Source organism: Platalea leucorodia, assembly GCF_965183815.1.
Source record: "Platalea leucorodia genome assembly, chromosome: 7".
Taxonomy (NCBI): Eukaryota; Metazoa; Chordata; class Aves; order Pelecaniformes; family Threskiornithidae; genus Platalea; species Platalea leucorodia.
Genome location: NC_138829.1, coordinates 3602491 through 3627861, shown reverse-complemented (window position 1 = coordinate 3627861; position 25371 = coordinate 3602491). Strand labels below are relative to the sequence as shown.

The 25371-nt window shown below is 56.0% G+C and overlaps 1 protein-coding gene across 19 annotated transcripts in view; it reads left to right on the top strand.

Moving 5' to 3' along the window:
• TRIM9 (tripartite motif containing 9) overlaps positions 1-25371 on the top strand; it is a gene marked incomplete at its 5' end in the record, with an annotated part of 67827 nt that overhangs the window by 27004 nt on the left and 15452 nt on the right. For 15 of the 19 annotated variants that reach the window (XM_082318899.1, XM_082318898.1, XM_082318895.1 and 12 more), the window contains 4 exons: positions 11928-12023; positions 12490-12612; positions 21884-21994; positions 22585-22738. In XM_082318899.1, the coding sequence (XP_082175025.1) occupies positions 11928-12023; positions 12490-12612; positions 21884-21994; positions 22585-22738 (484 nt within the window). The remainder of the gene's footprint in view (positions 1-11927; positions 12024-12489; positions 12613-21883; positions 21995-22584; positions 22739-25371) is intronic. The other 4 variants (XM_082318900.1, XM_082318897.1, XM_082318891.1 and 1 more) reach the window with 2 other exon arrangements.

Sequence of the window (25371 nt, the reverse complement as noted above, 5' to 3'; positions counted from 1 at the left end):
GCAGCGACAGTGCCCGCAAGGCTGCCCTTCGCCATGCAGGGGTTTGCTCCAGCCCTCAGCCCTCTGAGGGCCGGAGAACAGCAAAGGGTGCTTAAACCTCCTTTTTCCACAAATATAGGAAGAGTGCGTGCAAGATGGTGTGTTCCCAGCTTCTCCAGAGAGGAATGCAGGTGTAGTTGTGTGCCTATTCTGCCTGTAAATTGCACCTCTAGCAAAGAACCAGCCCGCCTGCCTGGGGACGTGGCTGTAAGTGCTGGTCCAGGGGAGCTACGAGCATTTCCACCCGCTCAGGGCGCTGCATGTTGTTGCCGGACCATGCCTTGCAGGGGAGGGAGCCTGGAGGAGTCATTGCTCAGCTGCAGGCTGTCCTCTGCCTCTCACCAGCCTCATTCATCTCTAGAAACATAACACTGACACACAGCAAATGAGCCCTGTGCTTCCAGGGTGGTTTGGAAATGCCACCGGCTGTACGACAGCAGCTATAGATCAGCGTGCTCCCAGCTGGGTCACAAGTGACAGGAATCAACCATCATTACAATTGCAGTCCTCGAGACTTGGCTCAGCGTAGTCTTTAAAGGGAGCCACGTGCTCTGGGTGGACTGGCTTGCACCAGGATCCTCACCTTGCCTTTTCCAGCCAAAGCATCTCTTTGCTTCCTCCCATCAGCCTCATTACAACCCACATGGAGCTGCCCGTACTTTTGTCACCGGCACGCGTCGCTTTGGTGTCTGCATCCGTCACATCTACACATCTCCTCAGCCCAAAGAGCACTCCTATAGCATACGCCTATGGGGCTGGCCCCGTGTCGCGCCCTTGGGACCCGGGAGCTGTACCCAGGCTGTGGGAGGATCTCCGCAGCGCTGGTAGATCGGTGATATTGGTCACGTCCTTCGCAGAGCTCTCACTGTTGTGGCACTCGGAGGCTGCGCAGATGCGTGAAGTCAGCGTTACGTCGAGGCTTGGGCATCGCTAATGCAGACAGGAGGGGAGCCGTTTTCCCCGAGCTCTCATCTTGGCCTCCAGCAGTGACAGGGTTCATGGATCTGACCAAGATGGTGAACAAAGACTGCCTTTAGTTGATGCCTTCTTGTTAATTGCTCTCCATATTCACCGCTATCTCACAGCAAAGACGCGTGGCTTTGCCCTCCGTGCCTGTTTTGGGCTACTTCAGACTCGCTGGGCCCGGTGACTGTCAATTGTAGAAGCAGCAAAGCTACCCCAGAGTTGCGGAGGCACAGATAAAGATGAAACAAGGGCCAATGTGCAACTTCACCGCCCTTCACCGTCGGCAAGACACTGCTCCTGGGGGCACCGATGCCGGGAGAGGGGCCTTGGATCTACAGCAGGCCTGGCTGAGGGAAGGGAAAGGAGGGTTGTGCAAGGTTGCCTGTGAGCGCTCCAGAGGGGAAGAGGTGTGTCCTGAGGATCCCGTTTGGATCTCGGCTAGGCTTTAGAGCTGGGAGCTGAGTTTCTTGCTGCCTGCCGTCCCCTGAGCTGCCCCACAAGGGACGATAGGGAGGAATTTATTCTTGTCTCGCTTGTATGAACCAGCCACTAGCAATGTTCGTGGCCTTCTTGCCGGGCTGCAGATCCAGGAGGAAGCCAGACTCAGTCACCTTGCGTACAAGACTCCAAGGGAGACTGCCACCCAGGCCAGGGTGTGGAGATTGCTCAGCTCAGAAAAACAGCCTGCAGTGACCAGCTGCAACGTGTATTTGCAATACTCTCCACCTGCATGTCCGCCCCGACGTCTGTGTGCAGAGCTGCAGCAGGACCTGGGCTCCGCTCAAGGACACAACCTGGAGGATGCCCTCCGGGAGCACAGCGACTGCAGGGGAGCTGAAGCAGGACCAGGCGAGGGTGAGTCCAAAGTGTCTCTCCTCCCGAAATACGGAGAGAGTGGACCTCAGCCTCAACTCGCTCTACAGATCCGTGCCAATCGGTCCACAATATTTGGCCTTGTTTAAATAGTTTCTCACCCTTACCTTGTTTGCCCCTCTCTGTACCCGTGGGCAGGCAGCAGACCCTTGCTGGCCTTGTGTTTTTCTCAGCATCCCTGTAACAGAGCTGGCAGTTCTGTCGGTGATTTCAAAGGGACGTGTGTTAGGTTTTGCCATTGAAAAGCTAAGATGATTTGTTGTTGAGTGTTAATGAAGCAAAACAGGAATTAATTGGGCAATATCAAAGAGCTATTACTAGGTGCTTACATTTCTTCTCCCTAAAAATCAAAGTAAGGACTATATCCTATATCAAAGCAAGGACAGAGCATCTTCAACACATCCTCGCGACAAGGAACTGTCAGCAAGGAGCGGCCCAGGACATTACATACCTCTTGCATTTGTTTAGTCCAAGGACTAGGGACAGCCAAGCAAATTGCCGCACATGAACTGATCCACACGGATCAGTTCCCTGAGTGTCCCTGTGTGCGAAGCTGGACTTCATCAGGTTGCAAGGAATCGTCCTAGATCTACCCTCTTCCAGGGGGCTAAGCTAAATCAAAGTTGATCCCACAGCAGTGCTTGAGACATAGAAAGTCACTGCGGCTCCAGGGGTATCTAATAACTTCATCTGGTGTCCCCGCGTTTTTGGGAGCAAGCCACCGGCACGTTATCTCACAGGCCACTGGGCAGCCATATCTTCTGCTGGAGAGTTTTGCATGCCTGATTGTTTGCCCCTTGGAGAAGCGGGATTAAAGTGCAAGGATGCTGGAAGCTGGGGGTTCAGCTCCTCCTCCTCGTACAGGCTTCTCCCAAAGCCTGCTGAGAAATCACTGCAGGCTGCAGGGTGCCAGCTGTCCTGGCCGCAGAAGGCCTGCGAACCGGGAAGCAGCAGGTTCAAGTGAGCACAAGGATTCACGGCAGGAGCAAAATGCTCTGCTGTTTCAGAGTGGAAGAAGCGGCGTGTGACCCGTCCCCCAGCACCGGCGGCCCAGCGAGGCTGTCACGCACGCTGATCCTAGCAGGGGGTCTGGAGGCCAGGGTTTTTCTTTCGCAATTTTGGCATAACAATTACACGCATTAAAGTCCGTGCAAAGAGAATAATTGATGGTTTTACCCTAAGTCTCTTGCTTCCAGCAGCGTCCCCAGTGCTGGCTAATGCAGTTCCAGGGCTTGGCGACCAAGTTGCAGCAGGTCATTTTCAAAACCTTAGAAGTCTCCTTTCAGAGAGGACCCCCGAACCCCGTAGCTGCTCAGGGCGTAGACGCCCGTCCCTTTCTGCCCGGTGTGCAAGGTGAGGGGCTCTGGGCAGCCAGGCAGCCATCCGGGCTAGGCAAGTCGCCGTGCTAGTACAGACGGACTGATGGACATTGCTACTGCTGCTGCAGGTTATAACTGAGACCAGGCTAAATAAAATGTGCAAGAAACTCAGCGTGAATTCAGTGTTGCCCACAGCAAGGCTGGGAGGAGGCAGAGCAACGTGCCTGCCCCGGGGCCAGGGAATCCCGGAGCCACATGGGAGGCAATGAAAGGGTTTTAGCAAGGTCACGCTTGAAAAGAATATATCCTTGTTTTATTTCCAGGCTGGAGCCTTTGAATCAGTTCTGCCTGCTGAGGAAATACACTGCCCTAGTGTCTGCGTGAACAAAGCCAGCGGCCGGGGCCATCTGTGTGTCCAAGTGACAGCACATCGGTACTGGGGGCTTCGGCTCCTGGCTGGTTATTGCCATCATCATCTCACAGGGAGCGTAGGGGAGATGATGTGGTAGGATGGCGATCCCACGGAAGCAAGCAATCCCACAAACACGGGGCTTGGGCCCAGAAACGGCACAGACGCAGGCTTAGCCTCGTACCGAAGGGGCCGGTTAGGCCAGCACAGTGCCGCAGCAGGCAGGCGTCCTGGTGACACCCAGGCTGGCAGGGGCAGGCGGCTGTCCGCAGCGTCCGACCGGAGCTCTCGGGGCTTGCCCTTGACGGGGACGTCCCCAGCGCTGCTCCTGGGGACGCTGCCTTGCCCTGCCCTCCCCAGACCCAGCGAACACCCGTGACCCTGCGGCAGCTCCTTATTGCAGGGGGGGGACAGATGCGCGTCCAGGTGCAAGATTTCACCTTGATACGCAATGACTCAGGGCAGGCGGGAATAAATAAAACCAACCTGGACTGAGCTGATAAGGCCTCCAGCTCTGACACTGCCGGGATTGGCAGTGATTTCTGCTCTGCGCTGCAGTGCCCAGAATGGCTTTGCTGTTCTCTTATCAACGCTATCAAAAAATAAGTGGATTTAACAAAATCCTACCAGCTGGCAGGCAGCAGCCCAGCTTTGGGGCTTGGTGTGGGGCAAAACCCACTGCGTTACCACCTCCAGCTTGCAGGAGGGCTGCGAACAGCCTGTCTGCCTGGCAGAGGGGACGTGAGGTTTTTTTCCCGGCTGAATTTCCCACTGCCTCCATCCTGGGCTGGTCCGCAGTCCCTTCGGGAATGGGGCTTCCCCCTGCCAGCTTTGGGTGGCACACGTGAGTCTGCTGTGTTGCTGCATGGGGACAGGGGAAAATGGTAGAAGATGAGAGAAAGGAGAAGGCTTGCAGGCGGAAAGTTCGCTATGCACGTAACACAGTCTGTGTCCCTGGGGATGCTGAGCACCCTCAGCATCGGCTGCACTGCGGAGGGGTCGAGGGCTGGGTGCTCTGCTGCTCCACGCAGATCGATGCAGCCGTGCCAGGTTGCACCCTCGGGCCTCCCAAACCCACTGCATCCCTCCCAGTTTGCACTGAAAAGGCCGTAACTCACCCGTGCTCCAGCCAGGGCTGGGGATCCTTGCGGAGCTGAACACGGGTGCCACCACCGTGGAGGTGAGATGCCCCAAAGCGTCCCCGTCTCAGGTGACCTCCCCTGCCAGGTGCTTGGACCTCTCCCTCAGGTTCTGCCTGGGGTTTTCCCAGCATTACAGAGCCCAAGGGCTGCGTGCTTCCCCCAGGAGGACCCACCAGGGTCTGGGATTAATAGTAGCAGGTGTAGTGGCATCTCTGCCTCTTCCAGAGATGCAGGGGCTCCTCCGCAGGCCCTGGAATTAACTCCGATGTCAGTACAAATTGCCCCAGAGATAATCCGCTCTGCAGATGCCTGCCCGTTCCCGGGAGCCAGCCCGCCTTGCACGTGCGGAGGCTCATCTGCTTTGCAGACCCCAGCTGCCCTCCCGGCTGCTGCAGAGGCAGCGGGAGCAGTGGAGGCACGCTCCCCGCGTGGAGCTCCTCTCCCAGGGGCTGCTGTATCTTAATAGTTTACATTTCATCCTCCTCCTGCATACCCCCGTTTCCCCAGCGTAACTGCAATGAAGGAGGAGAAGCAAGGCCCCCAGTACACAGTGGCAGCGATCGATCGCTGCCTTCCCATCCCTTGCTCCCCCCGCTGTCTGCAGCAGGCGAGCAGGAACCGTTCCTAGGGTTCGTTTCCAGCCTGCAGTTTGCACCCAGGAGCTTTGCTCACAAACCTGGCTCTGTGTGCGTGCGTGTGTCCTGCAGACAAGCATAGGCTCTTCCATCTGTTACGTTATTTGCAGCTTTATGTCAGGCTGGGAGCACATCCTTCTCATGGGAAGCCAGGAAAACCTGAGCTGGACCGATGTCAAATGCGCAGCAGCAGAATGGGGCGGCGTGTGGAGAGGGGTAATTCAGACCCAGGCTCTGTTCCTGGCGCCAGCCTCGGCTCAAAGTTACGGTTAATAACAACTAAGATGGTCTGGCTTTGCTCACCCTGCAGACGCAGAGCATCAGTCGCCTGTATCTACCCTGCATCCCTGCCAGAGACGTGAGTGAGCGCTGGTCTCCAGCTTTCAAGGCTGGCTGCTGCCTGCTTGCTCTCTGAAGATGCCAAGGAGTTCAGCAGGCAGATACCAAGGGGGCTGCAACAAAAGCGCTGCTCTCCACTGACCCTTTGGGCTCAGGATGAGGTTGCCTCGGGGTGTAACCCCCCTTCTGCCTCACATCTCCGTTTCCAGTACGATTGCAGGGGAGCGGGCTTAGCAGAGCAGAAGGGGGAGGAAGAGAAGAGGACCTCTGAGGAGGTTCAGGTTTGATAGCCGTAGCTGCAGAGGTGTAAGGCATTTTTGGTAAGAGGTCTCCTTACGTGCACGCAGGGAGTGCGTGCCTAGCCCTGCGTGGTGTCACATCGCATCGTGTGCGTTAGGAGCTGGCGGGCAGAGCTCCAGCAGCTGCTCTCTGTGAGCAGTGATCGAATAGAGCTCTTTCCGAGTAGGTTTCAGGCTTGTTTACTTGTCTTCATCGGAGTCAGTACACAGGGATCGCTGATACAGTCTGGGGATGTGTGCAAGGGAAACGGGGAAGGGGTCTGGACTATTCGATGGGAGCAGAGGCAGCATGGCCAGCGGGCATGGGGGTGTTGCTGGAGAGCAGCCGGGGCTTTTAGCAGTCAGCATGTAGCAGCGATGCTAAGTCAGCCCCAGAGCAGGCCCAGCAGGAGCGATGGAGCGACTGTCGGGTGCGCAAAGGAGGAACGAGGAGGGGGGTGAGGGCAGGATTTCATTGTGGCATTTATCATTGCTGGGAGCAGGCTCAGGAAGGAGCCTCCCCCGGGGTGGATCGGCAGGCTCCTTCGCAGCACGGGGCGCAGCCAGCTCCCCGCGGTCACCGGTCTCCCACGAGGACCAGCCCTTGCAGGACCCCGGGACGCGGCACTGCCCGGTCTGGTCTCCCCTCGCCCTGCGGCACAGGCTCCTGGCTCCAGGGGCAGGTTCAGCCCAGGCTGCAGCTCTAAGCAGAGCTTCTGGTTTCTCTTCTCGGGCAGCGTTGAATCCAAAAGTCAGGCTCTCGTGACCGGAGCCGAAAGCCAATTAGCAGCAGTTTAGCTTCATCAACTTCCTGACTGGATGCAAGTTTTAATTAAACATCCCATTTTAATTAGTCAGGCATCACATACAGTAAGCTTGCCTCAAGATTCCAAGGCTGTAGGTCCTACGCTTTAATTAAAAAAAAGAAGCACATGAGTTCAACTCCAGCATCTGTGACAGCTCCTCATCCTTTTGAGGGCGCAAGCAGAACAGCTGGGAACAGCATCTTTCCTTGCCACGGCTTATTCATCTTCTCTTTTACCTCCGTATGGCTGCTCCAGCAGAGGAACTGGCTGCGAGATGACTTGGTTGGAAGGAGAGAAGAAACAGGGGCTGCTTGCAACGCTTGGGATGTCAGAGCAGGTACCGGGCTCTCAGTGTAATGCCGAGAGCTCTTTTGGGGTGAGGTTTCTGTCCTGGGGTGACAAGCAGCACTTAGTGTCTGTGGCTGGTAAGTCTCGGGTGCAAATGGCCTTTGAAGCAGGCATGGTCTGCAGCAGCCCAGAGGAGGTGGCTTTCACAGGGCATGCACTTAGAATCATAGCATCATTTAGGTTGGAAAAGACCTTTAAGATCATCAAGTCCAACCATAAACCTAACCTTAAGCTGGGAACTCCTTGCTGCAGGACCTTGTGGGTGACAAAAGCTTAATTTGGTCCCCAAGGAGACAGGACAGTTCTGTGGAAGAGAAATCCAACGGGGTTACACAGGCTGCACGAAGGCCATGCCAGCCGCATGAGGGTCCTGAGCTGTGGATGGCTGGAGGCTGGAAGAGCGCCGTTGTACAGAAGATGCTGCACCGGGGCGTACATTTGGCCTGACCTTGAACAGAAATGTCCTTTCTTGATCTCGCTTGAATTTGTGACCTTTCACCATCACCCACAAGCTTGCTTTCCTGCATGTGGCTGGGGGCTGGCGGCGCAGAGCTGCACGGCTCCTGGGTGGGCAGGGGCACGGGGAGCGGGGCTTCCAGCTGGCCAGCGGCCCTGGGCTAGCAACTGGGTTTTGGCTCCCATTGAGCAGAGGAGGCTGCCATCTCTCCCGAGTACGCCAGGTACTTTCTGTCGTGTCAGACCCTGCAAGTGGTTGGGGTTTGAAACGAGCAACTGTTCCTCGCTCTCGTTGGTGGCCAACGCTAGCTAACTTCAGATTTTTCCCGGTATGCCAGATGCAGCTGTCACACAGAGCCGGCTCCGCAAATCCAGCGTCCAAGGCCGAGCGGGACCTGGCGCCTCCTAAAATAACAGGTTCGGCTCCCTCCTCGCCTCCAGGTAAACCTGGAGGAGCTCTGTCGCTGGCGGCTGGGTTACACGGGAGGAGAACCAGACCGGCTCCATCTGAGAGATGACACGGAGTTTAAAATGGTGCTTTTCTCCATTTCTTGGAGCCTGCTCAGCTTTACTGAGGCACCAGCCTTCTGCATCCGACTGTGCTCACCCGTGCCCTGGGACAAGGGAGAATCAGAGTGACAGAAATCCCTTTGTCAGCTGTGCCTGGGAAGGAGGGTTACAGAGCTATTAGCACAAAGAGGGGACGGATTCTCTCCTAAGTGCTCCGGGGACAGAGATTTAAATGCTTAGCTCCCATTAATGCTAATGTGAATTACAGAGGTCTCTTCTTACTGCCTTGAAACAAGAGCATTGAAAAAGAGGCCAGCTTTCCGCAAAGAACAAATTCACTTGATTTTAAGACGCTGCTAAATGGGATTTTTCTTCATTTCACACTCATTAATTCCCCTGCCTGTGCTAGCTCGGAGGGGGACTCTGCTCCGGTCCAGCGCGCGCGAGCTGGCTGGCCCACTGCACACTGGAGGACGCTGGGTCTCCATCCACCGTCCCCTGCTCTGCGGGGGGACACTGGTCCCCAGAGTGGGGTTCCTGGCCTCGAGCAGCCCCAAAGATTTTGTTTCCACATGGAGATGCAAAGTGCAACGTTCCAGCTTTTCGCGGGGAGGAGAGATCCCTCCAGCGCGTGTCAGAAATATTAACAGCATCTTTATTCCCCCGATCTGGTACAGCAGCCGCAGGAGACAAGGCTCAAGGTCCCTCCGACCCCCTGCTCTCGCACAGGGGACTCCTCCTGAGTCTCCATCTCCTGCTCCCTTCGTGGAGATCACACGCTCGTGGGAAACCTGTGACTCTGCCTTCCGTGTCCAGCGATTAAATCCTTCTCCGAAGCGACAGACTGCATTAAAGCTTGGGCTTGCTCCAGGGGTCATGGAAGGTACCTGTAGAATTTATGGACCCAATCAGTCATTTAATTTCTCTCTGCAGCCTCTGACTTATTAACATAATAACAGAAACCAGAAGGACTTTGTTTGTGGTGTACGGTTATGAATCACGTTGTCACTGCGCCTGCAGCGCTGCCCTTAATGAATACATTCAGGCATGCCCGCGAGTCCCTGCGCGCATTCCCGTACGCGCTCCGTTGTCGTGTAGCATTAATTAACCTTGTTTAATGGGCTAACCGTGCTGGCTTGCAGCTCCGAGTCCCCGGCGGGGTGACTCTTGCCCTGAGCAGCAGGGATGCAGTGGGGGAGCTGGGCAGATGTTTGTTTTAAAGGGGACGTGTCCAGGAACGTGTGTCCGCTCCGGGAGAGCCTCGGCGTCGTGGGGACCCTTCCTGGAGACCAGCATGAAGCTCATGCCGATGAAAAAACAAACCTTAGACCTCCCCTTTCCAGTGAGGAGACTGTGGCCACCATACGTACTAACTTGAAAACACCCCAGCTTTGCGCAGCTCTTACTGGTGGGTGTCAGTCTCTTCTGCCAAGTCGCAAGTGAGTGCTGGGTTAACGGTTGGACTTGGTGATCTTAAAGGTCTTTTCCAACCTAAACGATTCTGTGATTCTATGGGACAAGAGGGAACGGCCTCAAGCTGCGCCAGGGCAGGTTTAGGTTGGATTTTAGGAAAAACTTCTTCCCCCAAAGGGCTGTCAGGCCCTGGCCCAGACTGCCCAGGGCAGTGGTGGAGTCCCCATCCCTGGAGGTATTTAAAAGCTGGGGAGATGTGGTGCTTAGGGCCATGGTTTAGTGGTGGGCTTGGCAGTGCTGGGTTAACGGTTGGACTCGATGATCTTAAGGGTCTTTTCCAACCTAAACAATTCTGTGATTCTAGTGCACATCCCTGTGAGCTGGGCAGGCCAGTGTCAGCACCCCAGCCTCCATGCCAGGGACAAGGGATGAGGCCAGGTGTCCACTGTATGCTTCATCAACCTTATGATTATGAAAAGATAAAAATATTAAAGTTTCTGGACTAGTTCGTACACCTGCCCTTGCTTGCAGGCACCGGTGGCATTGAGAACATCTGGAGCGGAGGGAAGGGCTGAGCTGAGGAGGGGAATGCGGTGTAAGACCTCAAGGAGGGAGGCTCTGGGGGCGATGGACCATCTTTGTGTGGACTTTTTGTGGCTGCGCCATGGAAGCCGCTGTGCTGTGAGACTGGGGTGTCCGGGGTGCAGGAGCTGCACATACAGAGTGCACACTGGCATTGCAGAGCTCTTATTAAATTTTAAGAGCGCATTTAAAATGCTTTCCCATTAGGAAAGCCTCAAAGATTATGTTGATATAAAGATCCCCTTTCTGAAATGGATGTTGATAGAAAAAAAAGCCTTCCAAAGACTTGGTTAAAGGAAAAAACCCACCATGCTGCAATTTTAATGAGGAGCTTGTAAACATAACAAACTCCCGCTGATTTTCTCTATTAATTGCCTGTGTTATCGAAGACCAGGGCCCTGCGGTGCTCGGTTCCCAGCAAACCACCTTGCTTAAGACATCTTCCTAAATCCGGGAGGGCTGGAGCCATGTGTGGGCTGTGGAGGGCAAGCGTGGGGCAGGGCGACGGAGGCTTTTGCAGGGGCACGGCGGAGGGGAGGAGGCAGGGCTGGGTCATCCCTGCGGTGCGTGGGGCTGCCAGCGCCGCGGGGAGCAGCTCGGGCTCCGACCTCGGCTCTCCTCCAGCCTTTGCTCGGGGAGGAGAGACGGGAAGGCCCTGCTGCGCTGACTTAGCAATCCTGGTTTTATTAGAGATGCATTCGCTGATTAGCTCCACATCCTAATGACTCGGGCATGATAAATTACAAAGGAAATGCAGAAATCACTAGGGTTATATTAACATCTCCAGGGGAAGCAGCAGTAAGGTCATTTTCTGAGCCATTCAACGGTTGCCATTCGTTTGTTACCTCGTCTTTTCAATAGCAATTCTTTTTTTCTTGATTTCAGCCCAGCGCCATCTCAGCAGGCGCTGCGCTCCGGTGACCTCGCATCCCTGCTGCACCGTCACTGCCCCTGCTCCCCTCTCCTGTCTCACCAGCCTCCGGGGGAGCACGGCACCACGGGGCAGGTGCCAGCGTCCTGACCACAGCAGGGACGGTCACATTAGCTTTTTGGAGATTTGGGGACATCAGCCATCTTCTGGGTCCCCTTCTGCATCTGCCACAAAGAAAGATCACACCTCAAAACCTGCATGCTGTTTGCAGGCATTTTGCAGCCCACAAAAGAGGCAAAATCTCTCCCGGAGGTAAATTGTCATGGGTGATTTGCCCGGCTCTTGAGATAATAACTCTTACTGAAATCACGACAAAAGGGGAAGATTCTGGAGTTAATGTTTGGAAAGTGCCAGGAGAATGAAAAAGCACAAGACATGATCGTTAGTATTTCCGTGCTGTGCAGCTCAGCTCAGCTCAGTTGCTATTACCTTAGTTTTCAGGAGGGATTTGGGAGATTTTCAGTCTGATTCAGGTGTGCCCTTTTGCTGATCATCCTCAGCAGACATGGGTCAGATCCCACAGGATTTTTGGTGTCTGGCTGCCTGGAGAGCACAGATCCAGGGGAGGTATTGACTGGCTCACTCCAAGACCTAGGATGGATGTGGCTTGTCTCTGATCACCCAGGGAAGCCTGTGGAGGAGGTGGACACTGAATATCTGCTTCCCAGTCCCAGGGATGATGGCTAACCCTCCTTTTCCTCTCCTTACACTCAGGGCAGCAGGGGCAGGACACCTCGTTGGGTTGCTGAAGGCTGCGCGCCCCGGGAAGGCAGTGCTGGGCTGCAGTCCATCCCCAGCCCAAATCACACAGGCGTCAGCTCCTCCAGCACAAGGATGAGTCCAGGACATGGAAATGACCCTGCTCTTTCTTCCCTCCGCAGAGCCAGCTTTCCCAGGCCCTGAACGGGTTGTCGGACAGAGCCAAGGAAGCGAAAGAGTTCCTGGTCCAACTCCGCAACATGGTGCAGCAAATCCAGGTACCGTGTCTCCTGGCCGAGGAACAGCCCCTTCCCACGGGGCTGAGCTGCTCTCTGCAATCCCCTGCCCCATCTCCCTGGCTTGGTTTGGTGGGTGCTCTCCCAAAGGGGCCCACAATCAGCACCTGACTTTTCATATTACCCCCTGCAGCCCCCCCCAAAACTGCTGCTCCCAAAGCTGCCTGTGTCACAGAGCGAGCAGCGGAGACCCCAGCCCTTCCCGTCTCTGCCCCGGGCAGATCCAAGGCTGTGGCAGGACGTACCAAACCTGTTCCTCACCTGCCACCACCACATTTGCCATGAGCCAAAGGTGTAAGCACCCCACATGCTAATGGTATGGATTTGTGTGTTGCAGTGGTGCAGCTGCACATATAAAAATAACCCATGTGGTATCATAAAAAAAATCAGGTTTCCCAGTTGAAGCGGAGACGTGCCCTGGGCTGTGATGCTCTGCTCTGACCCGCAGGAGAACAGCGTGGAGTTCGAGGCCTGCCTGGTGGCCCAGTGTGACGCCCTCATCGACGCCCTCAACAGAAGGAAAGCCCAGCTGCTGTCCCGGGTCAACAAGGAGCACGAGCACAAGCTGAAGGTGAGCCCCTACCCAGCGGCTGGGCTGGTCGGAGAGCGTTCTGCAGGGTCGGCGCCGGACGGGGACGAGGACTGTGATGTTGTTTGTTGGGGTGAAGCACCACGGGAGGAGCGGGGAGGTTGCTAGGACGCCACTCTTCTTGCTTTTCACATTAGCTGAATTCCATTTTGCTGCAGATGCTCAGCCCGCTCCCAGCGTGACGGGCCCTGAGCAAAGTGCTGCTTCCTCCAGGTGGTGGTTCCCACTGAATTACCCCATTACTGGCCCAAATAGTAGTCATTAGGTCAGCAGAGCCGTGTGTACATCATCCACAGGATGGAAAAGGACCTTAGTCACGCCCCGTGTTGCTTTTGAGCTACTAGCATGATCCTGCAGGATGCTGAGTGCCTGGAACTTCTGCTGCCTTCAGCTGAAGTCCTGGAGCACTTGGTGTCATGAGATGCCAGTTTTGTCATCAGGCAGGAGCAGGAATTGCTCTGTTTTCTGTGCTTGGTGAGCACCTCCTGGCCCCAGGGCCGTGGCTGCCCTGAGAGGTGAATTGTTGGCATTGGGAGAGCTGAGATGCAGCTCTAGATGTGAGCTGTGCAAACGGGCTCCTGGCTTGTGTCGTTCCTGCAGTCACTACACCACAACTTTTCAGCTGGTTTGGGGCTGAGAAGGGAAGGAACGGGCCAAACCTCACCGGGGACCAGTGGAACGGGTGTAGCAGCGCCCAGTATCTGTTGGACAAGGTAGCTGCACCCTGGCCATCACTAGTATGGGCCAGCAGAGGCATTTCACACCGACATCACTTTGTGCTCCCAGGGTCTCTCTTCCAAAGGCATTTCAGTATTTGGGCTAGAAACATCTGTATGTCTTCTCTGGCTTCACTTGCATCCCCCCTGGTCTTGCTTTGGGCCATCCAGGAGGCTCCCAAAGGGATTCCTGGACCTGCCTAAAATGAGGGAGGAAGCCACCAGCCGCCAGTCTGCCTGCAGACGATGGGCACGGCAACACGAGGGCTTGTGAGCATTTCCATCAGGACATGGACAATAGCAGCTTTGTGGGACCAAGCCCAGCATCAGTGCTCGGTGTCTGACAATAAAGCGCAACCCCAGATAGGCATGCCAGGCCGCCAGCCTGTCTTCTAGGCGCAGAGGGGATCCCCACGGCCTGGTGGGCTCTCTTTCCCTCTTCCCCTTCAGGGCATGGTTAATTAAACTCTCACAAAGCCAGGCAGCACAAAGCAATTTCCCTGCTCAGCACAACCCGAAGAGACCTTTCACATTTTGGCTGGAGGAAGGGAACTGCATCCCACTGCTTGCTCTTCCCATATTGCCTGTCCCCCCAACACATGCACATGTACATCCCACCTCTGTCCGCCCTTGTTACCAGCCGGGCTTTGTCATTAGGCGCGCCTGGCCCTTAAAAGAAGAAACAGCCCCCGGCTTTCAGACTGACTCTTAAAATCAGCCCTCGAGCCTCCCTCCCTGAAGGACTGAGCTCTTGCAGCTCCCCACACGCCGCGGGAAGGGAGCTGCACGGGCAGGAGGGGCTCCGTGGCGCTGCGTGCTCCAGCAGCCGCGGCACACGAGCCTGCATCCAGTTATCAGTAGCATCACGGCAGCTGGTGTTTAAAATCCAGACGCTTCTCCCCTGTGCTCTGCAGCCTGTGGAGTGTTGGTCAGATTTTTAGCCTGAAATTATTTGATTTTCCCTTTCAATTCTTGCGGGGGGGTGGAAAAGGTAGGTAATAAATGCAGCTGTGCCTTGAACTTTTAGCCTTGTATGGGGAGAGTCATGCAGCGCTGACCCACCCGAGTGCCAGCTGGGGTCTTGCACACTGAGATTTGCCTCCCGGGGCTTCAGCGTCGTCAGGCTGGGACGCACAGCTTTGGCACGCAGCCCAGGTGAACGCACATCCTTCCCCTCTGCTTTGGGGACGGGGACAGAGAGGGCCTTGCTTTCTTTCACAAGCTGCAGACGGGACAGGGGGTGCAGGAGAGTCTCACTCCTGTTGGGTACCTCCCCGCTGTCCTCCTTGGGCACGCAGAGGGTCCCCCAGCCACACCAGGCCACCGAGGCGAGCGTTCACCACCAGCCCTGCGGCCTGGTCCCCTGCACCCCCGTCCCTGGCACTGCTGCTGTCCCCGTGTGCTGTCACCCAGGGGAAGGGGCTGCCCAGGCCATTGCCGCATGGGGCTGTTCCCCCTTTGCCCCCTCCAAGAAACCCCCTGGACAAAGGAAAGGGCCTTTAGGATGAGAGGGAACGGCCTCAAGCTGCGCCAGGGCAGGTTTGGGTTGGATTTTAGGAAAAACTTCTTCCCCCAAAGGGCTGTCAGGCCCTGGCCCAGGCTGCCCAGGGCAGGGGTTGAGTCCCCATCCCTGGGGGGATTTAAAAGCCGGGGAGATGTGGTGCTGAGGGCCATGGTTTAGTGGTGGCCTTGGCAGTGCTGGGTTAACGGTTGGACTCGATGACCTTCAAGGTCTTTTCCAACCTAAACGGTTCTGTGATTCCATGAAAGGCAGCACCTGCAGCTCCAGCTGGGCACGGGCTGGGCTGGCCTCGCTGAAGGGGTCAGGGGAATGCGAGGAGACATGGAAGGGGAGCAGCATTGTGCCTGGAGCAGCTGCCTCCCAACGGGACATCCCCCCCGCTGCCGAGGCTGGGGCTGGCTGGGGGGGTTAACAAAGCCCCCGGCTTTCTCCCCGAGGCTCTGGAGCCCTGGAAGTGTTGCAGAGGGAGCAGGAATCCTTCCAGGGTGTCAGGAATGATGGTGTGCCGGGTGTGAAACTGTGCAGCAGAGGAGCTGCCTCCCCACCTCGCCTGCCCCGTCGGCAGCAGCATGCTGCGTGCTCAGCGCCGTCCCTTCCTGCACGTGCCCTGGCACGCGCTTTGCGCTGAATTTGGACCCGTGGTGGGTCCTGCTGCAGGGCCACGGGGCTTGTCCTGCTTGATGTTCACATTAGGACAGGACAACGTCGGCTGCTGGCCTGTGGTGATAGCTTCACCCCTTCCCATAGGAGACCAGTCCGAAACATCCTAGCCTGGCCCGCGTGTCCTCTAGCCACTGCCATGTCCCCAGGGCAAGTCAGCTGAGGAGGAGGAGAGCGGATAGAATGACCGGTGAGGTGTAGCTGTGCCACCCAGGAGCCCTTTCAGATCCAAACTGGTTGCTCCAGGAGCCGGCGCGGAGCCGCAGCGCCCTGGCTGCAGCCAGTCTCTCCGTGGGCTGCCCCTCCTCCCTGCTGGTGGCCATCACGGCACGGTATGGCACCGTGTGAGCCAGGAGGAGAGGCACGGAGGGACAGAGCCTGCCGGCTGGTACCATGCCATGGGTGCCTTTCACCGGGGAGCCCAAGCTCCCATTCCTGTGCGGCGCCCGGAGTTGGGCTTGGCTCGGCTTTAGGACTGACCTACTTTGGCTTGACACATATTTCATGGAGGCAGGCACAAATCCAGGTTTGCCTGTGGGCCAACACTAATTGCTCTGGAGCAGGGAGAGGGTTGGGAGGTAATGAACTCGGAAGGGATGTTTCCCTGCCTTTCCCCAGCCTCCCCCTACACTCGGATTCAGATTAAGAACCCAGGCTTTAAAAAGTAGCATCTGGAGGAGCAGTGAGTGCCTGCTCCACCTCCAGGACAGACCTCCTTGTCTGTCCTGCTCCTCATTGCTGGCCCTGGTTTTCCAAGGACCAGTATGGTCTTCCCCAGGGGAAGATGCCCTACGGCACAGGCGGTTTTGAGCAGGGGACACAGAGGCTTCCCTGCGGTGTTTTCCCAGGGAGAAATCTCTCCTTAGTTCACAGTACACATGGACTGAGCTCTGTGTGCGCCTCCTTTAAGCTCTCGGCAGCGTGGTGGACAATTCTGGCCTTGTTCTGGCCTTCAGGTCATGGGGTGCCTTTGCTCTGTGATTTCCCCACGGTGCTTTGGCTGCAGAGCCCTTGCGGGCAAACAGCGGCCGTCACATTTCCCAGGGGAGCTAATTATACAGGAACCGCTCACCAAGAGCTTCTGTCCATCATGATCTCCAGAAATGAATTGCTGGTCCATGACCCTTCTTCAGGGGATACAGTCAGGATTTGCCAGGAAGCCCAAGGGAATTTGGTGTCCCCCATTGGATTAGATCACTGGTGATCAGGACTGGTGTGAAAGGATGAGGAACAGGACAGAAGCACAGGTTTGGTTTCCTGTACCGTACCATTTCTGTACGGAAACACCAGACAGGACACACAGGTCAGATAATAATGCATCAGGAGATGCATTATTTCCTGAAGATGCAGATACCAGACCGCTGCTTTCCCTTACAAATCCCTCTGTGCTCTGCCCTGTTTTCCCCCTGCCATGGTGTCTGCTCACCTTGGGAAGGGCACTGGCACCACGAGCCGGGGCTGAGGAGCTCTGCAGAGCTGTGATCGGGCTGCAGGGAGTGCCTCTGGTTTTCTGATGTCCCTCAAGCTTTCCACTTGTTTTGTTGAAGAGCTGGATCGAGTCTGTCCTCCGTAGCACCTGTCCATGTGCCACGTTCTCCAGTGGCTCCACACTGGAGACCAGGTCTCCATATCGCACCTTCCCATGCTCGCCGGTACCTTTGATCAAAACGGGCTTGTGCAAGCCTCCAGGACGTGCCGCCGGCAGCGTCGCACGGGGGTGTTGACGCAGCAGCTCCGCTTTTCCCAGCTCCAGCCTGAGCCTCCTCTCCCAGTAGCGAGAGGCAAGTCACCATGGAAACATCCACCTGGAAATGCTCTGCTCGGAGGACGTGTGATTGTAGGATTCAGCACAATCAAACCGTCGGGATCTATCCCGGGGATTTTTCCATCTGGGATTGCAGCACTGCGGCGAAGCAGAGCAGCACTGCTCCCCGTGCCACCACCCTCCATCCCCACGGCCGTGCAGGTGACCGTACCCCGGCCACGGTGTGCCGAGGGTGAGGAGGCTCCGCGTCCTCCACCTGACGTCCCCGGCAGGGCTCGTCCCGGGCGCTGAGGAGCCCAGGTTCAAGTGAGGTTGAGTGCTTTGAAAACCGGTTATCTAGCCAAGTACTAAAAAGAGGAGGAAGGTGAGGAAGACATTTAAGTAGAGATGAGTGCAGATGTTATTACCTTCTAGGAGCTGTATTAAAATGTAAATTATAGTTAATGTCATCTTACAGGGAAGAAAAGCTCTTGAAATAAATTTCCTATTTTAAGGTAGTAGTGAACTGCTGTGAGTGCACAGCAAAAGTCCTTTTTATAGGCTGTAATTAGCAGGCAGGTTCTGGCTGTTGCCTCCATTGGCATCTAGAGGGAAAAAAAGGCACTTCGTAAAAACAACCGCAAATAAAATGTATGGAGCTGCCCAAATCCCCTCGCCAGCTGAGCCACAGCCCTTTCCCAGAAGATGCCACCGTTCAGTGGGGTGTGTTACCCGCGTAGTTTCAGGAAAGGTTTGTAAACCATCTACCTCCATGCAGAATTGGTGGCAGCCTGGTTTTCCTGGCGGTCTGGTGAATCCTGCAAGCCTTCTGAGGCCTCCTGAGGCTGCCCCTCAGCCCAACACTGCCTCATTTGCTTGCACGAGTCAAAGGCTTGAGGAACTTCCAAATTTTGCTTTCAGCTTTCTTCATCGAAATACTCTTCATTCCTGGGGTAACAGGGAGCTGAGGTACCCCAGGGAGTGGGAGGCATGGGGAGAACCACAGGATGCTTAAGGCCATATGGAAAACTTGTGGGCTTCACTGGCCCCACTGGGTTTAGACCGTACCTTCAAAGGTGTGGGAGATGGTTATGTTTTATTTTTAAAACCTTTCATTTCCCTAATCAAAGCGACTCATGGAGTCTCACTGTTCCCATTTCTCTTGTGTGCAGTGCAGAAGCTGAAAGCCACAAAGCCCCGCTAGGTCCCAACCAAAGATCCCTCGTCTTGACTTGAAAACAGTTTATTGGTGGTGAAGGGAAACGTGGGTTTCTGCTGCCTGCTGTGTAGGTGCTGCAATTAAACTGCTGTTTTATGCTTTAGTTCTCCAGATGAAGAGGTGCTGGAGCCCCGAAGGGGATCACAGAGTTACAGAAGGGCAGGATCGCTGGGGCTAAAGGTGCGGGCTGGGACAGAGCCACAGCCGCTGCTTTGGGTGCAGTTTCTGAGCACCTAGAGCAGGCTGCCTCCGGTCGGGGTTTGAGGCTGGAGACTCCACAGGCTCTCTGTTCTGGTCTTTGATGACCTTTATGGGAAAAAAAGCTTTTTGTTACGTTTAAACGGAATTTCTTGTATCTCAGTTTGCACCTACATGCATAAAGATTTACGTGCCTCAGTGGCAGCCTGCAGCAAGCACTTCCACTCCAGACAAGACCTTTATTAGCAGGGATAATCTGCCAGGAACCTCGGTAATGACAGCCTGGAGCTGCCTGGTGCTGGCCTCGCCTCACCCTGCTGCCGGGGAGCCAGCAGGGCAGAGGGGCAAAGCCGGGGCTGACATCTCCGTGCCCCGGCTCCCTCCTCCCAGACAGTGCCAGGAGCCCCGCAGGTCTCAGGCTGACAGCGGCGCAGCGGTGGCAGGTCCCCTTGCCTCATCGGTAACCCCGTCTCTTGGCCAAGAGGGTGCCGGGGAGCCAGCCGCGTGGCCGGGGCTGTCCTGGGACACCGTCCCTGTCTTCACCGAGCAAATGCTGTTTCTTGGAGGCTCGTGTCTGGCTGGTGGTAGCAGATGGCAATTCTGCTGGTAATACTTCGAAAGCATCTACTCGGGCAGGGAGAGGCTCACAAATTCATTATCCAGGGCAAACCAGACAGAGATTTAAGCTGCAGAGAAGATAAGAAGATTGTTTTATCAGTCTCATCTTTGCTGCCTTCCTGGCGGCATGTGCATTTCCCCAGAGAGGGGTCTCGCATGAAAGAAGGAGGCTGCTTTTCTGGGCGTTCAGGGTGTGATTCCTGCTTGCCCATCTGCAGCCCAGCAGGCAGCGAATGCAAAACCTTGCTCTGGCTCGGTAGTTGCAGTCAGGATATGCTCAGACAGCAAGGTTGGAGCCCGCAGGCTGGGCTCGTCTCGCACTCTGTGGTAACACCACAGTCTGCAGCTGGGAGACCCTCCATCCATATGGCCAACAACCCTTGCAAGAGCAAATCGACCCCCCAACACCCTCTCTCTGGGCAGAAGAGATCAAATTAATGCAAGGGGCTGCTTCGCGTTGCATGGCAGGGGCTGCAGGTTGCTGCAAGGCTTTGCACCCCCGCTGCACCTTCTGGATCCCACCCTGAAGGACCGACCATCCCCACGGAGGAAGGGCATCCAGGGGCTTGCCCATGCTTTTGGAAGAGGTCAGCGTAGGCGTCCAGATCTCCAGGACTAGCTGCTGCCTCTGCTCCATCCCAGCAGACCCGTTGCAGTGCACTCAAGCATTAGAAACTGGCACTGAATGAAGTTTTCCCTCTGATGACAGCGTTTGAGGCCAAAACCGGTGTGGGCCCATCATGCTGCTCGCTAGCCCCATCTCAGAGCGATCCAGCATCTCTGCAAGCCTCCGTCCGCACGTCTTGGTCTAGAGGAGCAATATAGGAGCTCCCTCTGCTGCCTTGTCCGCCCTGCACATGGGGTGCGCTGGCTCCCCAGCGCCCGGGAGGAAACATCAGGCTGGGATTGCTAAAAGCAGTCTCAGGGGTGGCTCTGCAAACAGCAGCTCCCTAAAAAAAAAAAAAAAAAAAGGAGCTGGCTAGGAGAGTGTGTCATAGCGTTTCACAGAAGCAGATCTGTTGCCCCAAGTTGCAGGACTGGTGATTCTTTTCTTCCTGTTAGGTGATTAAGTCGAGGTGATTAAGTGATAATTAAGCAACACATGATGTGATTAATTGCCCTGCAGGAGTCATCACCCCCCCTTGAAACCCAGGTTCATTCACTGCAGGAGGCTGACATGGGCTTGGTTTCACCTGGCTGTCCCTCAGACCGTAGGGGTGCTCACAGGAGGAGGTGCTCCTCAGCCCACCGTGGTCACTTGAGCGCTGGGATTCACCTACTGCGGTGCCGAGGACACAACTGCGCTTTCAGAAATGTTAATCGCTGCTTATTGCAGTCTTTTCCCTCCCGCTGCAGATGCTGATGCAAAGCTCATCTTTACTGCCTGTAACACCCTGAATAGCTGTGCTCTCTAGAGCTGCATAGCTTTTGTTCAGTCCTAGTGAAGAACTTTACACAGCTTTAAAGCTCTTCCAGAAAAAAAACCACTATCCGCCATGGGTATGTTCCTCTAAAGCATAAAACCTCTCTTTCTGAGCTGCTCTGCCAATCGCCCGTCCACCGCCAGGTCCGTCTGTCTGTTCCGCTGCAGAAATCCCGCTGATGCCGGGCGCAGACCTTGCACTGTCTCCCTCTGCGGGGATTCAGCCTGAGGGAGCACCTTGCAGTCGCTCTGAAGGACCAGCCGACCTTCAAATACACCCTCGCGGTATCGGAGCCTGAACCCCGTCCTCCCCGCTGTGTTGCAGGAAAGGGCAGCAGAGCCCCGGCCAAACTGCACGCTTGGTTTTATTCTGCTGCTGGGATGCTGAAACACGTTCCCCAGGGGGAACCATCCGTGGGTGCAAGAAGAAGTGCTATAGCGTGCAGCCTGGGCAGCCCCAGGCAGAGCTTGGCACGCTGTAGGGAGCCCTGCCACAAGGCGTGCAGGATTTATCTCCTCTCGCTGGCACACCTCTCCCTCTGAGCTCATCCCCAGGCTGCAGCCGGTGGAGAAAATGAGGCAATTCTGCAGCGTGGTCCATCTCAGCTGATGGGCGGATGAGCATCTCAAACAGATCATTAGTCAGAGCTGAAGCTGGGGGAGGTGGTGCATTCATTTCTCTTGGAAATACCAAAATACCAGGCTCGCTCCTCACCCGGGGCGGTTGGGTACAGCTGCCCCAGAGCCAAGCCCGCAGCCCGGCTCTGCGCCGAGGATGGATAGGGCAGCCCCGTGGAGGCTGCAGCAGCAGCTGCGTATCTGTGGAGGTAGGCATTTGCTTTGCATGGGGTTCCTAAGCTGTCATTTGGAAGCTGTCTTAATTAAAGACAGAGCAAGGACCTGCCCTACTGCTTTGAATAATTACGTGGGTTAATTTGAGCTAAACAAGGCTTCTTGTTGTTCACAAGGTTTTCAGAGATCTGGAATTCGGCGTATTGGCCAGTTCTGCTTTCTTCTCTTCCCTTGAGTCTTTGTCTCCCTCCACGTTGCCCTGACCCGGTCCCTGTGCCCACGCAGCACCGAAGCCAGTTTGCTCCCCGTCTCCCAAAACCCCGCAGCTCCGAGCAACGCTGCTCTCCTTGTCCCATTGCAGGTGGTACGAGACCAGATTTCTCACTGCACGGTCAAGCTGCGCCAGACCACGGGCCTGATGGAGTACTGCCTGGAGGTCATCAAGGAGAACGACCCCAGCGGCTTCCTGCAGGTTGGTGCGGAGCTGCTCGCATCTGGGCTACCAGGGGAGTGGGAAGGGCATTGCACAGACCAGAGCCCTGGGGTAACGCAGCAGAGTTGGGGGAGTTACACCAAGGACGATGTCCCCAGCTTTTCCAGCCATAAAATCAAGGGCCAGCCTCTCATCGGCTCCAAGTCACAGCAGGACAGAAGCAGAACCAGGCCAGGGACATTTCTTACTCTGCCCGCAGAGCCAGAGGGTTGCAGCAGAGGGTGGTGTATCTCTGGAGCAGTGATCATAACGTGCTGTGTCATGGTTCTCCAGCGGGAGACGGACATACAGCACTTGGGAACTGCATCCCACTGTTCATTCCTGGGCTGGTCCCTTTGGTACTAGACCCTGCCTTTAAAATCGTCCCCAAAGCCTCTAGGGTCCCTCTGCCAATCTGAGCCTGCAGCAAAGGGCGATGCCAGAAACGGCGCGTGATGTCCCAGCCTTTGGCAGTCAGGGACAGAAGTGGCAGCCTGGGAGATGCGGGGAAGCTGGAGAGCAGGGTAGGGACAAGGCACGGCACGCAGCCCAGGTGGCCCTCGGTAGCTGAGGCTGCTCCTTGCCACCAGATCTCCGACGCTCTCATCAGGAGAGTGCACTTAACCGAGGACCAGTGGGGAAAGGGGACGCTCACACCCCGGATGACCACGGACTTCGACCTGAACCTTGACAACGCCCCTCTGCTGCAGTCCATCCACCAGCTCGACTTTGTGCAGATGAAAGGTAAGAATATTTCCAGTGCCTTTCAAAAGCCTGTCTCTGCTCACGCTGAGTGCTTCCATGCAACTCATCACAGGGAAGGGGCAGCAGAGGACAGTTTCTTAGCTTCTCCCAGCAAGACTGAGCACCCCAGAACCAGAGTTATGCCTGTTCCCGTGTATTTTGCACCCCTGGGCCATCTGCCTGCCTGCCTGCCTCTGATCCCTGGGCAGCTGTGTGCCAGATCAAGGTGTCGGGAGCTTGGTTTTGCCTGGCAGTGCTTTAGAGAGTGCTCTGCAGAGCCAGGAGAGCCAGGCTGATCCCTGCTCAGCTGGTGGAGGTTGGGGACCAGGGTCTTGGGAGCAGCACAAGGCACTTCCCAAACCTCTGCTCACACACGCTCGCTTGCTCAGTCCTGAGCAGCATCTGGCACGGGGCAGCTAGCGAGCTGCCTGCTGCAGGCAGCCACCTTGTCCCTCCAAACACAAAGGCACAAAAGAGCCATGCCACTTAGCTCAGGGTCTTTCCTCCCTCCCGTCTCCTCGCTGTTGTTTTAGACCTTAATTTCAATTTTAATTTCCTCCTTATTCTCCGTTCCCTCTTGCGCTTACTCTCCCGTGCCACGGAGAGCCGCTGCATTTGCATCACTTTGCAGGAAGCAGAGAGCTGCTGCAACCTGTGAGCAATTAGCAACTTGGCAAGCCCTGGGAAGCTGCCAGAAGATGCAAATGGACTGTGACACAGGGAGGACACTGAATGTAGGCCTTCAGCTGGTGCAAATGAGCTGCCTGGAGGAAAGGCCACCAGCTGCGGGTCTGGCCTGGCTCTTCATTGCCCTGAAGGCTGGGTTTCCTGACGTGGGAGCCACTTGCGCACACCAGCGTTTCTCAGCGGTCAGACGCAGGAAGGCTGTTGACCACGCGCTTCCTCTGAAACGATAAGAAGTGTCTTCAAGTCGTGGCCCCGCTGGTATTTGCTGCAGTGAGAGGGGTGCGTTGGGCATGGCTGCTGGGAGCGCTCCTCGTTGCTCATCGTTAGCCAAGCCATTAATTTGAAGTGTCGGTAACATTTTTTGATAGCTAGGGCAGCCAAACCCAGCGAGGGCTGGATTACTGTTTTGCTTACACACAAGTCATGGAGACATTAGTGTGTTCCTGCCCTCCCTTCTTTCAGTTTAGCCCGGAGGGTTATTTTTAATTAACAAGAACAGATCTGCTGCTAGTTTAGCTGCCCGCCCTCCTCTGTGGAGGCTGGGCGGAGCTGACATAGGCTGTCCTCTCGTCTCACCCTCCCTGTGGAAATAAGTTGGTGTTTTGTAGACTTTGCAGAAGGTTGGGTTTGGATCCCCAACACGTCTGGCAGCACCGGGGGAGGCAGGGCAACACCAGAGGTCTCGATAAAGAGCAGAGGTGAGCAATAGGTACAGGGCATCCCGCATCCATTGCCAGCACGTGCTGGGCATGAGCAGCATCCCTTCTGCTGTGTTAGCTGTAACACGAGGTCTTTCTCCGCTCGGTTTTTCCAGGCTCTCAGCCTGGTGGTTCCTGCTGAGGATCCAACCCAGGAGGTGGAGTTGCAGAGGGAGGTGGTGAACGGTGGACCTTTGCCAGCGAGTCCCATCTTTTCTCTCCCAGGCATCCGTGTCTCCTCCACATCTTGTCTGGATTCTCCATGTCTTTTTTATCGCTGGCTCTTGTCAGACTTTGGGCAGTGAGGATGAGGATGGAGGACGAGCAGCTGTGTTGGGAGGAAGTTTGGGAGGGCTCTCCTTGGCCAGGGGATGGGATGTGTCAGTGGACATCCCCTTTCCCTGTCCTGCTGTCGCCCCTCCATGCTTTGCAGAGAAGTGGGGTGCATTACACACCTGCAGATGCCCAAATACAGCAGTTGGAGCAGAAAAAGCCCCGACAGTCCTTTATGTCCCCTATGTAGGCTACAGGGTGCACAGCGTCCCAGCTTCAGTTCCAGCGGCGTGCAGAGGCTGAGGACAGGGACCGTCTGGTGCCTGTTTGGGGACCTCTCTGAAATGTGCTTGTGCCTCTTGTGCCTCCCCGGGAGGTGTTCAGCAGCAAGAGCTGTTTGCTGGCTGAGCTGGCAGAGGAGGCAGCCCTGGGGGCCCCATGGGGACCCCCGGAGTGGGTGCTCTGCTTGGGACGGCGTGGAAGGACCCCGAGCCTTTTTTTGGCAGGTCAAGGGCTATCATTGCCTAGCACTAAAACAGCATCGTCGAGAGACACGCATCTCTTCACCAAGCCTCACAATTTGTGCAATCACCTCCCCTTTCAGGACGGACTCTGGCAAAAAAGGTCAGGCACTCCCTATTCTGCAGGGCCCGAGGTTTGTCTCTGCTGCTCCAGCATCCCTTGTTTTGTTGTGACGTGGATTTGTTGCAGTGAATTTGCGTGGTGGAAAAGCGGAGCAGCGCTTGCCGCTGGGTTGTAGGTAAGGGCAGGCCCTCGGCTGCAGCCAGCTCTGCAGCGTGTCTGGGAGGGCGTCCCAGGTTTGGGACCGGCTGCTGTGAAGATCCCAGGCAGTTCTATACCAGGTATATTGTTCCGCTGCCGCGTTTCACCAAAATTCATTAGAAAACAGGAAGAAAGCAGAGAAGCTCTGGGGAAATCTCAGCTTCACCAGGCTGCGGGGTGGAGGATGGTGGA